The sequence below is a fragment of the Aulonocara sp. 'chitande type north' Nkhata Bay genome, linkage group LG6, assembly GCF_057382095.1.
Source record: "Aulonocara sp. 'chitande type north' Nkhata Bay isolate Kocher_YH1m ecotype deep benthic linkage group LG6, A_spYH_male_GT1.1, whole genome shotgun sequence".
NCBI lineage: Eukaryota > Metazoa > Chordata > Actinopteri > Cichliformes > Cichlidae > Aulonocara > Aulonocara sp. 'chitande type north' Nkhata Bay.
In genome coordinates this window covers 14,500,276-14,516,020 of record NC_141349.1, presented here as the reverse complement: position 1 = coordinate 14,516,020, position 15,745 = coordinate 14,500,276, and the positions used below count along the sequence as shown (strand labels likewise).

General features: G+C 41.4%; 1 protein-coding gene across 2 annotated transcripts in view; it reads right to left on the bottom strand.

Annotated features, from left to right (window-relative positions):
- The window catches only part of LOC147327466 (uncharacterized), a 48,474-nt gene that overhangs the window by 10,738 nt on the left and 21,991 nt on the right, over nucleotides 1-15,745 (bottom strand). For both annotated transcript variants that reach the window (XM_086295111.1, XM_086295112.1), the window contains 36 exons: nucleotides 14,922-14,975; nucleotides 14,753-14,806; nucleotides 14,587-14,640; nucleotides 14,450-14,503; nucleotides 14,313-14,366; nucleotides 14,178-14,222; nucleotides 13,311-13,364; nucleotides 10,916-10,960; nucleotides 10,787-10,840; nucleotides 10,656-10,700; nucleotides 10,527-10,580; nucleotides 10,392-10,436; nucleotides 10,257-10,310; nucleotides 8,507-8,551; nucleotides 8,201-8,362; nucleotides 8,048-8,101; nucleotides 7,912-7,965; nucleotides 7,776-7,820; nucleotides 5,919-5,972; nucleotides 5,762-5,806; nucleotides 5,633-5,686; nucleotides 4,072-4,125; nucleotides 3,916-3,969; nucleotides 3,724-3,831; nucleotides 3,550-3,639; nucleotides 3,401-3,454; nucleotides 2,486-2,593; nucleotides 2,193-2,300; nucleotides 2,046-2,099; nucleotides 1,904-1,957; nucleotides 1,427-1,534; nucleotides 1,298-1,351; nucleotides 1,151-1,204; nucleotides 1,007-1,060; nucleotides 869-922; nucleotides 637-744 (listed from right to left, as the gene is read on the bottom strand). In XM_086295111.1, the coding sequence (XP_086151237.1) occupies nucleotides 637-744; nucleotides 869-922; nucleotides 1,007-1,060; nucleotides 1,151-1,204; nucleotides 1,298-1,351; nucleotides 1,427-1,534; nucleotides 1,904-1,957; nucleotides 2,046-2,099; nucleotides 2,193-2,300; nucleotides 2,486-2,593; nucleotides 3,401-3,454; nucleotides 3,550-3,639; nucleotides 3,724-3,831; nucleotides 3,916-3,969; nucleotides 4,072-4,125; nucleotides 5,633-5,686; nucleotides 5,762-5,806; nucleotides 5,919-5,972; nucleotides 7,776-7,820; nucleotides 7,912-7,965; nucleotides 8,048-8,101; nucleotides 8,201-8,362; nucleotides 8,507-8,551; nucleotides 10,257-10,310; nucleotides 10,392-10,436; nucleotides 10,527-10,580; nucleotides 10,656-10,700; nucleotides 10,787-10,840; nucleotides 10,916-10,960; nucleotides 13,311-13,364; nucleotides 14,178-14,222; nucleotides 14,313-14,366; nucleotides 14,450-14,503; nucleotides 14,587-14,640; nucleotides 14,753-14,806; nucleotides 14,922-14,975 (2,295 nt within the window). The remainder of the gene's footprint in view (nucleotides 1-636; nucleotides 745-868; nucleotides 923-1,006; nucleotides 1,061-1,150; nucleotides 1,205-1,297; nucleotides 1,352-1,426; nucleotides 1,535-1,903; nucleotides 1,958-2,045; nucleotides 2,100-2,192; nucleotides 2,301-2,485; nucleotides 2,594-3,400; nucleotides 3,455-3,549; nucleotides 3,640-3,723; nucleotides 3,832-3,915; nucleotides 3,970-4,071; nucleotides 4,126-5,632; nucleotides 5,687-5,761; nucleotides 5,807-5,918; nucleotides 5,973-7,775; nucleotides 7,821-7,911; nucleotides 7,966-8,047; nucleotides 8,102-8,200; nucleotides 8,363-8,506; nucleotides 8,552-10,256; nucleotides 10,311-10,391; nucleotides 10,437-10,526; nucleotides 10,581-10,655; nucleotides 10,701-10,786; nucleotides 10,841-10,915; nucleotides 10,961-13,310; nucleotides 13,365-14,177; nucleotides 14,223-14,312; nucleotides 14,367-14,449; nucleotides 14,504-14,586; nucleotides 14,641-14,752; nucleotides 14,807-14,921; nucleotides 14,976-15,745) is intronic.

The following is a 15,745-nucleotide window of genomic DNA, read 5'->3' as shown; positions in this document are numbered from 1 at the left end:
TCAAGGTTTGATCTGCTGTGCATTAAGAGATGCTCTACTGAATACCTTGATTGTAACAAGTAGTTTTTTGAGTTATTGTTGTCTTCATATGAGCTCTGATTATTCTCTCTTTTTGGCATCAACAAGGCGTTTTCAGAAAACTGCTGCTCACTGGATATTTTCTCTTTTTCAGACCATTCTTTGTCTGGAGATGACTGTGTGTGTAAATCCCAGTAGACTGGCAGTTTCTGAAATGCTCCAGCCTAATACCAGCCTATCTGGAACCATCAACAAATCTACATTCGAAGTCACTTAGATCACTTTTGCTATCCATTCTGATGCTCAGTTCTACATGCCTAAATGCACTTCCCAACAGTTCCCGACATGTGACTGGAGCATTGAATATGTGAAAAGATTGTGTTAATAAGCAATTGAACAGGTTTCCAACAAGTGGTTGGAGTAGGAGTAGGATTTCCTGCTTGTCTAGTACATTAAACAGTATAGGAAGGGAAGAATGTTAGGGTACCACAAACTATATTAAACGTAATCAGGCAATCAAAGATTTTCATAGTGTATTACAGTGGTTTGGGTTGACTAGTATTATAATACTGATAAACACTTAAATAGTATGTTTTTTTTGTCATGAATGTCGCTTACAGCATTGCCTTTGGCTCCATCCTCCCCTGGGGTGCCTCTAGCTCCTGGAGGACCAGACATTCCTGGAGGACCCGTATCTCCCTTCTCCCCTTGTTCTCCTTTTGCTCCCTAAAACAACAAAAGAACAGAGTAAGTGATCATCTTGGGTATGTCAAAGGAAAAGAGAAAAAAATTGAGTATTATAAATGGATTAAAGGATGTCCGTGCCTTCCAAATAAGCAAACAAACTCACTGGCTTTCCTGAAACACCAACTGCTCCAGGATCACCTGCCTCACCATCCTCACCCTAAGAGGGAAGGCAAATTAGGTGTAAGATCATCTGGAAAGAGCATCAATATCTAAAAGCTGTTTTATTTGTTATTTTCTTTACCTTCTCTCCAACAACACCTGGCTGCCCAATCATCCCGGGACGACCAGGTGGCCCCTGTTCACCACAGAGACTTTTTAATTTCATCAAAACGTAAATCAAGCGCTTGACTAAATGCAGATCCACAAATATGCCTGTGAGACTTACCTGCCCCCCAATAGGTCCTTGAGATCCAGAAGGTCCTTGTTGTCCAGGTGGACCCTAAATTATGTGATGAGACAGAAACAAGTTTACTGATTATAGAAAATGGAGTGGAAAAAATGTGGCAAATAATAAAACAGATTAAGAGCTCACCATCAGTCCCACATGGCCACTCTCGCCTTTTTCTCCTGGTAGGCCAGGCATGCCCTTGGAGAACACATACAGCATTATATGACGAGAGTGCAGACTTTATTGTTTGCCTTCATAAAATAAGAGTCTCACCTGTAATCCTATTGGTCCTGTAGAGCCCTTGAAGCCTCTGGGACCTTCATCTCCTTTGGGGCCATACATGCCCTGTTGGCCCCGAGGACCTGGCAAACCATCTAGACCCTGTTATGCACGGGAGAGTGAGAAATGTCTTTATGACTGAAATTGTTTATTTAACTTTCTGAAATGATGTAATTCCCACTAAACCTGTTTGACTGAGAGAGACAACAAACTGTGAAGTATCAGTACAAAGTACCAAATGGAAATAATTTATGAAGGGATTGATCTGATGGGTAAATTATTTATACGTCAGATGTTTGGTACCCATACTACTGGTAAGAATACAATACAGTTTCATCATGAAATACACACCACGGTAAATAAAAAACTACAAAGTGAAAAGCTAGCTGAAGAATTGACACTGACAGTGTAAATTGAGACATTTCAATTTTCAAAACCCTCAAAATGAAAAAATGAGAGAAGCAAACTCACCGGAAGTCCAGGCTGACCTATCGGCCCCTGGGGGCCAGTAGGCCCTGGAGGCCCCTGTGAGGAGAGAGGGAAGATGAAACAAACATGTATGATCATGTTTTTGTGCACTATTGAGTATGTACGTCTGCGGCTCCAGACTCACTCCTTCTCCTTTGTCTCCTTTGCTGCCTTTCTGTCCAGGTTTTCCCTGCTCTCCCTGTGGACACATACAGAGGACACAGCTTATAACAACAGTACAGACACATACTCACCCATCCCCTCCGGCTCATACAGGTGCATTTGGTTTTACCTTATCCCCGTCCTCTCCTGCAGGTCCCGCAGTGCCCATTGCCCCAAGCATCCCTACAGGTCCCTGGTCCCCATCCTGACCTGCCGGTCCTATTGGACCCTTCTCTCCCTGGGACACAAATACACACATTTAATTCCTGTTATTCTGTACAAAAACATATCAATAGTAAAAACTAACAATCCAACCAAAGACAGACTACTTTGATGGATCTTTGTTTTTCATCCATGCTGCTTATGAAAATGGACCAAATGGGCAAATATAATATAAGAACATAGAAGATTAGATGTAATTACAGGCTCCCCCTTCTCTCCCATTGGTCCAGGTCCTCCAATTGCTCCGGCCCTACCAGGCTGTCCAATGGCACCAGCTGGTCCTGGAGGGCCCCTCTCACCCGTTGGCCCCTGGAAGCAATCAGTACACCATGTTGACACTTGAATGCTTAAAAAACAGGGTTTTTTTTAGTCATTGTAGGAAAATAATAGCACTTGACATAAATAACATATATGCCAAATACTATTTGAAAAGTGCTTTTGGCTTTTTCTTTTTAGGTTTTACTTCAACCACACATGCACATTGGAGCTACAAACTGTGTTTGCTAAGGCAGCAACATGAATGACTTGATGTTTTCTGGTTTGGCTGTTTTAAAGAAAATGATTAGCTTTTTATTGGGGCAGGAGAGTATTTGTCATACAGTCACCATTTCTCTCAGGACCATTTTAGTTGAGATCGGACTGTTTTATCCATCTGCAGCAAATTTTGTTTGTCAGTATATTCTGCCAAAAAGCAGGAAAGCAACAGCAAGAATCCCTGACAGAACAATGGACATTACTTTGATTGTCAGCAAGGGTTGAGCCACAAAGTGGCTTGCACAGGCAGTAGCGACTGTATCTATCAGTGTGCCATGAGTGTGATTTACCAAGAGGAAGCAAAAAAAGGGTAACAGCTGTGCCATTAGCTAATGTAGGACTGCATTAAGATCTGCTGGGATTACTAACCACGCTTGACTCTGATACTTGGGTTTGTATTCAAGATCTCTCAAGTGGTTTCTCTCCATTGTGTCATTTCTGTCTTTGTTTAATTTTTTATAGTGAATATGTGAATCGGAAATCACCTGATCACAGTCTAGCAAAAATGGTTAAAATGTTTGAAATATTCTACTTTATAACTATGCAACAAACAGAAACCCAGAAGACATGCTGTAGACTCACTATGGCTCCTGGTGACCCACGAGGTCCCGATCCACCTTTCAGACCAGGAGGTCCCTGGAAATATCACACATCATTTTGAATTTATATCTTATATTATTCCTAATCTTAAGAAAGTAAGAACTAAATATTAATGTGTGTGTGTGTGTTACCATAATGCCCGGGGCTCCTCTGCTCCCTCTGAACCCTTTCATGCCTGGAGGTCCATTTTTCCCAGATGTCCCATGTAAACCGGGGTCCCCCTGAGAGGAAATGAAAAGCATAGTGAAATTGAAGCATGCGTTGTGTTTCTATCATACACTGTGGACCTGCGAATGTGGACTGACCTTTCCACCTTCCTTCCCAGCAGTCCCAGGTAAACCATGCTCTCCAGGTACACCTGGTGCTCCTGGGTGACCTCGGTCCCCTGGTGGGCCGGGCTCTCCTGATTTGCCCTGAAAAAAATATAACAATGTGACTGGCTCAGTAATACCAATGAAAACATTCAGCACATGAAGGATTCACACTTTCGTGCTTACCTGAGGCCCCACCACACCTGAAGGTCCTGGGGGTCCAGTCTTTCCTTGGAATCCCTGCAGCATAGAAAATATGGAAATAAAGCATGTTCAGATGAGTTTTTGTGTGTGGGGAGACAAAAAGAACATCTTTAACCAACGACCCATGACCTCACTCACCGGCTCTCCTCTTTGGCCTGGGTGACCTGGAAGCCCATCTTTCCCAGCTGGACCCTACACACAGAGACACTTGGTGAGAAATGAAGCTCAGGAAGTTAAATATGAGGTGGTAAAATACCCTTCACCTTCAACCTTTTAAACAAGTCATGAACCTGGTAATAGTTTAGAGTGTAGAATATCAAATAATCACTTAGAGGTCAAATTCATCTTTGTTTTGTTTACTGTACAGAATTTCAGCTTGATCTACAAACTCGGTTTCCTCCTAACTTGGTCTATTTTCTTCTTGCAAGAAGAAGTTGTAAACAGCAATGAATCAGTTCTAAATGTACATCTATGTCAAAAAAAGTCTCCACAGCACCATTTGCAGTCCTGTGAAAAACTAAATGCACTCTTAATGCGTCCACAGGATTTAAGAGGATAAAGAGCAATCAGGAGCAGGTAATCAAATGCACTTGATTAAATGATCATCAACAAGCACAAGCACCTCTATAAAAGCAGATGTTTTGGTAGTTTAATGGTCTGGTGCATTTGGATATGCGTTAACATAATACCACAATCTTCCTGGGAGTGGATGTCCTAGCAGATTCACCCCAAGATTAGACTCTGCAGGCCTCAGTTAACAGGTTACATCTTAACATTCATGACTTTCTAAAAGAACGTTTGCAAAGTTCATCCATCCATCCTCATCCGCTTTGTCCGGGGCTGGGTCGCGGGGGCAGCAGCCTAAGCAAAGAGGCCCAGACCTCCCTCTCCCCAGCCACCTCCTCCAGCTTATCCGGGGGAATACCAAGGCGTTCCCAGGCCAGCCGAGAGATATAATCTCTCCAGCGTGTCCTGGGTCTGCCCCAGGGCCTCCTCCCGGTGCAAAGTTTTATCAGAATAAACCAGAAGACTTCTGGAACCATGTTGAGAACAAAGGGGAGATGTTTGGCTATGACACATGCGCACAGCGCCATGTTTGGGGAAAAACATCTCATACCACCTGTCAAACGCAGTGATGGAGGGCTGGGGATTTGGACTCATTTTGCAGTCACAGGACCTGGGCATCTTGCAGTCAGTGAGTTAAACATGAATGCCTCTGTTTATCAAACTATTCCAGAATTAAATCTGAGAAAATCTGTGACAACTGAAGTTTGGCTGAAACTGGGTCATGTAACATGACCACGATCTAAAGCACAGCAGTAAATCTACAACAGAACGGCTGGAAAACAAAAGAATCAAGGTGTTACAAAGGCCTGGTCAAACAACACGTCTGAATCTAGTTCAAATACTAAATTGGGACCTTAAATAGAGCTGTTCATAAATGAATGCTCGTAAACCTCAATGAGCTAAAGCAAAACTGTAAAGAAAAGTGGACCAAAATTCCTCCACAATCCTATGAGAGACTAATGAAGACATGCAGAAAAGGATTATTTCAAGTTATTGCTGCTGAAAGCGGTTCTGAATCATGTACTTAATTTTTCACAGGACTGCATACACTCCTGAGAAAAAAACTTTTTTTCACATCACTGTATGTGTGAAATTTTGTGAATGTGTCTACATATCTCTGTACTGCACTCACAACTGCTCCTTTAGGTCCCGGCTCTCCATTCCTTCCTTGTAGCCCTTGAGGTCCCTAAAAAACAGAAAATAGCCTATAAACAGCTAAATCTAAAGATAAGATAATATAGGTTAAAAGTATTTTTCTTACCCTTTCTCCAGATGGCCCTGGTGGGCCATCATGTCCTGAAGCACCCTATGAAAATATAAGAGAGAAGAAGAACAAGGAGGCGGTAATGGGTAAAAATATTAAACCATAGCTAATGGTGACAGGATTTTGCCATTGGCTAACAATACAGTCAACAAACCTTTTCTCCTGATTTACCAGTAGGCCCTCTCGCTCCCCTGGCACCTCGTGCACCCTGCCAAAGAAGAAACTTCAAAGTTAGGGCAAACAAACCTGTACAGATCTGAGAAGGAAGATAGTCAGTGCGTCTGCAGAGGCATGTACATTACTGCTGGGCAAGTGGCAACCTGTGAGGCTCAAAAACAAAAAAGTCAATGGGGAAGTGCCAAAATGTAATTTTTTGAACAGCCACTAGAGGCTTCCTGTTAAAGTGGGCCGGTGAATAAATTTAGAGCAGATGTAACCATATTTAAAGCTTCAATTACAGTTTTTTATAGCTAATTTAGTCCTTCGTGACAACAGTAAAGGCCTGGAGTTTTTGATAACTCACCTGTTTAATTCATTTTGAAGGCTTAAAGTTAGAGTCACAGCCTTTCTGCACACTTTTGACAGATGTGCAAATGCAGGGAGCTGTAGCAGCGAGCTTTCTGCCAGCCTTAAACTCCTCTAATCTGAGTCACCAAACTGTCTCTCTCGCCTGTGTTTGTTGTGTCTGATGCTTGTTTGTTACTTTGGCCTAATTAGCAGATACGTGTGGCTATGCTCTTCACCCATAAATTCAGAATTTTGCTAACCAGGCTTGATCGCTGATGAATCGACACTCTTTACACTCTGGAGCATGGGAGTGACAAAACACTGATGTTTTAAAACAGGGCTTCACAAACCGATTGGTGACATCATCACGGCGATGACCATATTTTCTACACAGTATGGCTCAATTTCTTTCAAGAGAGGAGAGGACAGGAGAAGAAACCATTTTGGGAAAGATGTGAAGATGTGCAGATGTGATGGTAAAATTCTTCATGCATCGGATTTTATCTGAATGGAGATGTGCTCCATCTTTCTGAACAGTGTGTCCATAAATGTGGCAACGGCAATGTGCCAGTTTTACTACACAGGTAGTACTTTCAGATGTTTATATGTCGATCTTTCTGTGGAGAGATTTTGTCACTGCCATAATATCTGTGCAACATACAGCCACAGAAATTTGCAAATGAGGTCAAAATGAGTTCAAAATGAGGGCTGATTCTGATGATTGCTGCTTTGTGAAAACTCAGCCATGTTGCAGCTGATGTGACATGTTGATAAGAGGGTCTCTTCAATGCAGGCTGTAGCTGAAGACGTACAAAAAAAAGGTTACAAAAAAGAACAAAATTATACAGACTATGATCAAATCAGCCAATGTTCTTGTCCCTCTTCAATTTATATTAAAAACATCATAGTATTTTTTTCATTTGTGACTAAGAATTTTGTATAAAGTATTTACATCTTTTACTTTACGGTACTGTGAAATTCAAATACATGCTATTCAGAAATCGCCACTAATTGTCTTTTGCAATATTAAACCTTTTTATTAGTCTATGTTCCAATATAGGACTTTGCAAGAGTGCAGGATTTCTTTTTTGTTTCACTTTTTAACTAGCCAAAACTTTTATGTTTGTTTCAAATCACAGAGTCTGATTCATCTTGATGGTAAGAAAGGCCACTGAAATTTCCAGGCTTTTATCTTTAATAGTTTTTGAGATACTCATGTTCAGACATTGCTGCAGATTTCAATGAGAGAAGAAAAGGCCTGAAAATGGGTCAATTTTTTTTCAAAAAAGCATGCCTTGAAAACTATTTGATATATGACGCAAAAATTTCACCAAAATCATCATATTTATTTTTGCACCATAAAACTTTTATGGAAATGAACGATTCAAGCAGAAAGCCCGTGCTGATTTGAGCCAGAATGACCCCGACATAAAGTGAGACAATGGCATCCTTGACCGTGTCCTTTCTGCCATTACTCAAATATCTGTTTTGAGACGATACTCACATTTGGTCCCCTCTGGCCTGCACTTCCTGGTTGTCCTGCAGGGCCCTGATTTAGAGGACAAAAGAAGAATATTGAAGGAAATAGCATCATCATTTTTCAGAGAAAATATCATCACGATGTCAAACCCTCCACTTACTTTTTTCCCTTTTTCTCCCAAAGCTCCCACTGAACCAGGAAACCCATCAGATCCCTGGGAGGAAAAAGACGCATAGATTTGCTTTGCGTACATTATATCTTCAACATCTGGTTTACTTTCATTCAGTTTAGTTCACCTTTGGCCCCTGTCGCCCTGGAAATCCTGGCAGTCCCGGTACTCCCAGTTTACCCTAAAAAGAGAGGCAGCATGACTCCTAATACATGTTGTGCAATATGAGTTAGGATTATTCACTGATACTTTTACTGATCAGCTATGATTTGCTCTGTACCTTCTCTCCGGGAATACCAATAAGTCCAGCCTCCCCCTGGGGACCCAACTGGCCTTTGGGACCTTCAGGTCCATCTTCGCCTCGAGACCCTGGTGCTCCATTGTCCCCAACATCCCCCTTTGCCCCCATCTCCCCCTTGGCCCCTGGAAAACCATCCTCTCCCTGCAGGCACAGCAAAGGAGAGGAGACAGGAAGACAAAGGAATGTCCAGATAATTTAACAGACAGCCTAAACAGATGGTTCTGGAACAAATACCTTGTATACTGTATTTTAGAACAAATTGCGCTGTTTCTCTGTCTTTGTTACCTTCTCTCCTTTGCTGCCCTTTAAACCTCTGAGCCCATCTGCTCCCTGTCAAACAGGAAGATAGACAACAAAGCTGGAAGTCAACAAGTAAAGAGAGAACACATGATACAATGTCACAGTTGGCTGTTCCTGACTTTAGCTTATGGTGAAATCCAATGTGGAAGAATAATACATTTTGAGTACGCTGACAAATCCTGATCAGTCACAATAGTAAAAACTGATTCCTCTCGCAGCACATGTACAATCTCTTTTTAAAGCTGGTGTGCTGGAAGCAAAAATAGGAGAAAATGGTGAGGACCTGAGTCACTCATAGGGTGAAACTGAGATGACTGGGTCAGAGCATCTCTGTAGCAGCAGGTCTTGTGGCGTGTTCCCAGCATGCACTCCTTTATACCTTCCAAATGTGTTCCAGGAAGGGACAAACTGGGAACCGGCGATTGAGTCATCAGCGCCCATGGTACATAAATGCACACGTAGAGCTACAGTAGTACAAACTGCAACAAAAACACGTTGCTGGCTCTGACAGAAAGGTGACAGAACATGCAGTGCATCACAGCTTACAGAGCTGCATAAACCTTTCAGAGAACCCGTGCTGACCCCTCTCCACTGCTACAATGGGCACTTGAGCATTGTTCACCTGGGGCAGCGATGGCAGCAGGAAGCAATGTTCTGCTCGGAAACCTTGGCGTTCATGTGGATATTACTTTGGCGAGTACCACTTCCCTGTACATGGTTAGAGACCACATACACACTTTCATGGCAGATGTATTCTCTAATAACAATGGCCTCTTTAAACAGGGTAATGCTTCCTGCTACAGATTATTCAGGAATAGACTGAGGAACATCACAAAGTGTTCACTCTGTGTTTATCATTAGTTATTATTAATCTCTGGCTCTCTTCCACAGAGTGTCTTTTGTCCTGTCTGCCTCCCCATCTGTTGTTACATAGGGCCTGCTCCTGCTGGAGGTTTCTCCCTGTTAAAAGGAAGTTTTTCCTTCCCACTGTCGTTAAGCACGTGCTCGTATCTGATTGGGGTTTTCTGTCATTGTAGGGTCTTTACCTTAAAACAGTGGTTCTTAACCTTGTTGGAGGTACCGAACCCCACCAGATTCATATGCGCATTCACTGAACCCCTCTTTACTGAAAAATAAAATATGATTTTTTTTTTCAAATTGAAGACATAGATCTGTTTTTTACTGGTGCACAAAATGAGCCGTGCATGTCACGGCGGAAGCTCTGCCGAACCCCTGAGACCGACTCACCGATCCCCTAAGGTTAGATCGAACCCAGGTTAAGAACCTCTGCCTTAAAATATATAACGTGCCTTGACACAACAGTTGGGATCAAGTTGAATTGATTTCAAATTCTTTAGACCTCAGTGGGATTTTTCTCTCTGACAACCCACTCGCAAGTTACAAGACTTAGTGGTCAGAGAAGTCCATGCTTTGGTGAGTCTGATTTGGACCTGCACTATATCAGGCGTGCAGTTTTGATATTGTGGATATTGTATGCTATAAATTCACTGAATTGTAAAAATGTTTTCTTTTTAGAACTTCATATATCTTCACAGAGAAGTTTCCTCTGTCAGTGCTGCTGTAGTGTCAGTTGATACTGGTATCATGTGGTTACATACACATAAGATTAACCCTACTAACTGGAAACCTCACTCTGCCTTTTAACATATCCAGAAATATACAAATTAATGGATTCATATATCCATATATCTCCAAACCAGGTTGCATTTTCTACCTTAACTCCTCGTTGCCCAGGGTATCCAACAGGCCCTTGGACACCTGGAGGACCCTAGAAATGAGCATATTCACATATTATAGTCAGTTGTAATACCATGAAAACAACATAAATCCTCAGAGACAACAAACTTACTGGCAGTCCTTTTTCCCCCGGGGTACCTTCTCGTCCAGGGTGACCCTGTAGACAAGACGATGTGTGAAGTTGAGGGAGTGCATCATGTCACAAGCGATCACAAAAGTAAAGAAATACAAGTGTGCATTTACTGACTGGGGGCCCGTCATTTCCTGGCAAGCCTCTCATCCCCTTCTTCCCTTGAGGACCCTGTGAGACAAAGATGAGTCAGTCAACTGAGATTCTCTTTGCTCTGAGGAAAGAATCCAAGTAAAAGACTCTCACTTTTTCTCCTGGCAGCCCTACTAACCCCTGAGGACCAGGAAAACCCTGGAGCAGAGACAGAGGATTAGTATTTCCTTAGATACATGTATGCAGCTGAGTTACATTTGTGAGTGTATGTTCACTGCTTTTACAATGATTCCAGGGTTGCCCTGCTGTCCGGGTGCTCCTACTTCTCCTGGCGGTCCCTGTCACAGAGGAGACATGATGTCATCAGAACAGATCAACATAGATCTGGGGTCTTCAGCGTTTATATTACTTACTATATTTCCCTTTGAACCCTGAGCCCCATCAATTCCTCGAATGCCCTGTGAGAAGAAAAAGGATGGCGGTTAAAGAAGGAGACTACATTTTTTTTATATCCTCAAATCTACTTATGTGGCCTCTAACCAAAATATTTAAAGCACATGAGGTTTTTGTTCAGAATAATAGGACTCTGGTTAAAGACGTGCATTGTTTTGTGGGCCGACTGTGAGCTGCTACTTCCTGTGTAAGATAATTCCTTTGCACGAGGTGTACTTTCTGCCACCAACTTTCTCTGTCGTATGAACTCTTTACTCCTACAAAAAAAATAATGTCTGAGTAAACAAAGAAGCCATGCAGCTGCCATTGTTTAGATTTCTCTGGAACTATAAGCTGAAACATTATCAGATTAAGTCCTAAGTGAAAAAGAGAACTGAAAAAATGAAACAAACATTTTACATATTTAAATATTTTGATAAATATTTGCTGATTTGTTTCTATTCTTTTTTTCTAATTCATTTGTTGAGGAAAATGAGCAAAAATCACATGTTTGTGTGAGGAAAACATACAATACAGTCCATAAGTATTCGAACAATCGCTTAAAAAAATCAAAAAATCGAGATGGGATTGAAGGTCGGACTTTTAGCTTTAAGCTTTAAAGTATAGCATTAACTGTTCAGGAATAAGGCTTTTTCTTTTTCATAAAATCCCATTTTCAGAGGCTATTTCAGCAAAATTTTGTGTTTCCTCCCTTGAGATGCCCTCAGAGCTGTGCAGACTCTTTTAGATGTTGTGTGTCTCTTACCTGGCTTTCCTCTTCTTGAGTATAACCCCTGGTTTTCACCTTGTAAAGGTGTCTCTGGACTGTAGGCCTTGACAATGATTCATTTACATCCTTGATAATGTTCCTAGTTGGCTTTCTTTACCAAGGAAAGAATTTAGCAATCCACTTCAGTTGTCTTCCATGGTCTCAGGTTTCAAGTCTTTTGATGTCGATGAGGTGGTCAGTGCATTCCTACATTTTAAGAATCTACCAGATTGTTGGTTTGGTTATCTCTTAGGCTTATTTTGATTTTTCATCCTTCTTGACTTGCATCAACATTTCTTTGGGCCTTATATCGAGAATTCCAGTGAACGACTACCAAGAAAAGATGAACAACGCTGGGAACCCACTCCTGTCATGAGCTTAACTTGTCATGGCTAACTGAGGGAACAGGACTCACGGCCATAAAGCTGCTTGTCACTCAACTGTCCAGTAACTTTTGAACATGTGAAAATGGTGGACTGTGTATAAAAATAGCTGTTATTCATAAACAGTTGTAACCCCTGAATTAAAGACAAAAGGCTGCACTTCAATCAGATCTCGATTGTTTTTAACATCCACTGTGGTGGTGTGCAGAGGTAAAACTATTGCTTGTGAAGCAATAAGCTACAATTAAACACTTCAGGTAACTTTTGATCAGTCCTGCACATTGTTTTAGAGGCATTTTTGTCCTTTTCTTTGTACAAAACAGCTTCAGACTGGATTTACTCACATAAACTGTGCACGTCAGGTCTGTCGACAGCATTTCTAACACTTTTGCTCTTGCACTGAACTCTGTCGATAGCTGTTCTTAAATTTTGTCCATCTGTATACAGTCTGTTCTTTAGAGATGGTTCTATAACCAATTCCAGCTTGATCAGCATCAACACCTTTTTGTCTGGAGTCCTCCTGCTCACACCTGGTTGTCATCCCATGTGAATCTAATTTCAACTTCCAGTGTACTCGTAATAGTAGAAGTGTCCCTTTCACTGATATGTAATATTCGATGGCGTTATAATCTAATGATATTTCAGGTCATTATTAGAATTTTTAAGTGTCCTTCAGCTGTAAGGAGGAGGGTGTATTTCCCCTACATTTGTTTTTCTAAAGCTTGTTACATAAAACCCCTGGGACTGGAAACAATTTAAAAATGATCAACTGCACCACTGGTTTAGGTATACCACCTTTCCTGCTTGAGGCTTTTAAAGCGTAATGAACCAACATCAATGAATATATTTAAACAAAGCAAAGAGCATTGTCGGATGCCGACAAGCGTGAACGTGTGTTGCTACAAGTGCAAACAGACGTTACACAAAATGAAACGGCTTCAGGCCAGCAAACAGTCTCTTTCTCAGATAAGAATTACATAACACAATGTTAACAAATGGAGAAGGGGTGCAACTTTGTGATTAGGTATTATCTCCTGCAATTATCTGATAGTTACACCACAGCTGGATTCATGCAGCTGATGTAAAAGAGGGTTTTTTTCATGGCTAAACACAGAGTTGGCACAGAGCTGTAATCACTCTTATCTTACATTGTCTGTTGTTGTTAGCTGTAGATCTTAATGTGTGAAAAGGTGGTGCATTAAAAAGGATAAGGTTCACACTCACTTGCATGCCTGGGGGACCGGGCCGACCTCTGGGGCCAGTCATACCTCTGGGTCCCTGAAACACAGATCAGTTAATATAAATAAGATAATGTAGCATGCAGTAGAGATTGTGCACCATCCTGCAGCCACATTTTAGCACCGCTTTCTGTTGCAAACTTAAGTCTCAAACTGACTGGTTCTTACATAGCACTCAAAGTGCTTACGTCATTCGTACGAGCCCTTTTTTTTTATCTAACGTTAATACACTCTCACAACCTAAGGTTAATTTTATTTTAATCACACAAATCGACAAGAGCTGCAATGGTAAAGAGCAAACTGCCTCCCGGACATAAACAATTGCATCATACTACTAACACTATGTCAGTTCTTTGCAAGTATCTGCACAAACAGCATGTTAAGACAAAGCTATCCCAGAACCCAAAGTGAAGCTGAGTGTGTGTTCATTTCAGTCCAGCCTAAAGTTCAACAAGTAACAAAGGCAGTGATGAGCAGTCAGGCCTGTAGCCTGTGTTTCTACCTGTTCATGAATCACTGTGGAGATCGCTTTAAAGTGACTTTGGGCTAGTTTTCATCTTTGTTTTCAGTTTTCAGCTTTGTGTTTGTACGTGAACACTAACAGAAAGATCACGTGTGTCTTCATTAGGACGGCGATTTGTGTCGGTGTTGATAATTATGTGACGGTGTGTTCCAGGTCATGTTACCGAGAAAGTAATCTACTTTCTCCAGTGAGTAATTAAGTAGCATACTTTATTACATTTAAGAAAAGTTTAAAAAAATGTGTAATACATCACTCACTGACTCCAAAACTGGCAAATGGTCTAACTGAATATGCTGAATGGCACTAAGGTGTGTTTTTGTAAACACTCACAGCATCACCTGGTTGTCCTCTCGGCCCAAGTGGCCCCTGAGAACCCTGTTTTTAAAAAAAAAAGCAAACATGAATAACCATAAATAGAAGCACCTGCACACATAAAATACACCTACAACTGCCACGACCTCTCACCTTTTCTCCCAGCTCTCCAGGTGGACCTACAGGGCCTGGCTTCCCTCTGTCGCCCTGAGAAATTACACACATGGGAGCTGACAAGTGCTATTCAGAGTTATCTACTTAACAGGAACTTTTTCAGCCACATAACTTACGTTATGCCCTTTGTCTCCAGGGAGACCAGGCAAGCCATCAAATCCCCTGTCTCCCTTAAAGAAAGATGAAAAGGAGAAAGTTAATGTCTCAGTTTAAGGAGACGCAAAAGTGAGGTGTGACTGGGACTTTAGCTCACCTTTGCTCCAGTCTCCCCTATTTCACCACGACCCCCGTCTGCACCTGCTCGACCCTAAAAAACACACACAGACCCAGACATGGTAATAGTTTAGTCACAGAAATAACTACTTTAAATCCATGCTTATAACAGTTTCAACAATAAAAACTGTAGTAAGTATTCACACCCGTTTCCCAAGTCGCCCATTCTGACCGGAGATACCTGGCTGTCCTGGAGGGCCCTACAGGAAAAATAAAATCATCAAAGGAACGAGATCCAGGTGATATGTTGCCAGTGGTGAATTGTGTTAACAAACACAGTTTAACTGGTGCTCCAGTGTGTTTAAACTAACTTACTGGTGGTCCCATCTCACCAGTGGCTCCCTTCAGCCCAGAGGGGCCTGGTACACCCTGAGAAAAGAACATATTGATATTATTGACGTATTTATTTAATAGTAAGAATTTTTTTAAAAATTGCAAATTGCAAATATATATTTAAAAAAACAAAAAAAATGGAAATTGGAAGTGTTTTTTTAGGAAGAATACACACAGACAAATGAATGTTTCAGTTACATAAGCAACCACTCAACCTTTTAAATGCACATATGCACATACTACATGAATCAAATCTATGTTTATGCACTCTCGTATACCAGGTTACAGGCGAAAAATGTGAACGATAGGTGCTATCGTATGCTGCAGATATTCACATAAATATATTTAATACATATTACAAGGTCACACAATCGTCACTGCATAGGTCATTAATGGTTAAATATAAGAGATGCACTCAGATTCTAGCCCTAAGGGCCTAAACCTGCATTCTTTTTGATGTCCAGCAGAGGGCGACTCAACTGGTTGTAAAGACTTCCAGTTGTATAGACATCTATGGAAAAAACGGCCCCTGATTCTGCTCTAGGTGACTTCAGTAAATGTTTTTCTTGCTTAGTTTATGAGCTCAGTTTCATGATTTTGGTCATAGGGAAGACAACATGGAGTAGATTTTGTGAATTAAGGTCATCTTTAGATTATCCAGGATATGCTCACTGCCCAACGACTTGTCAATCACAAGTCTGCAAACTTTCGTAAATTACTCCCTATGTCCTGCAAATGCTTCATCTGCCAAGTACTGTGTGAGAAATAACTTTTAAAATCCTCTGGGCTGCCAGAGTTTACATAAA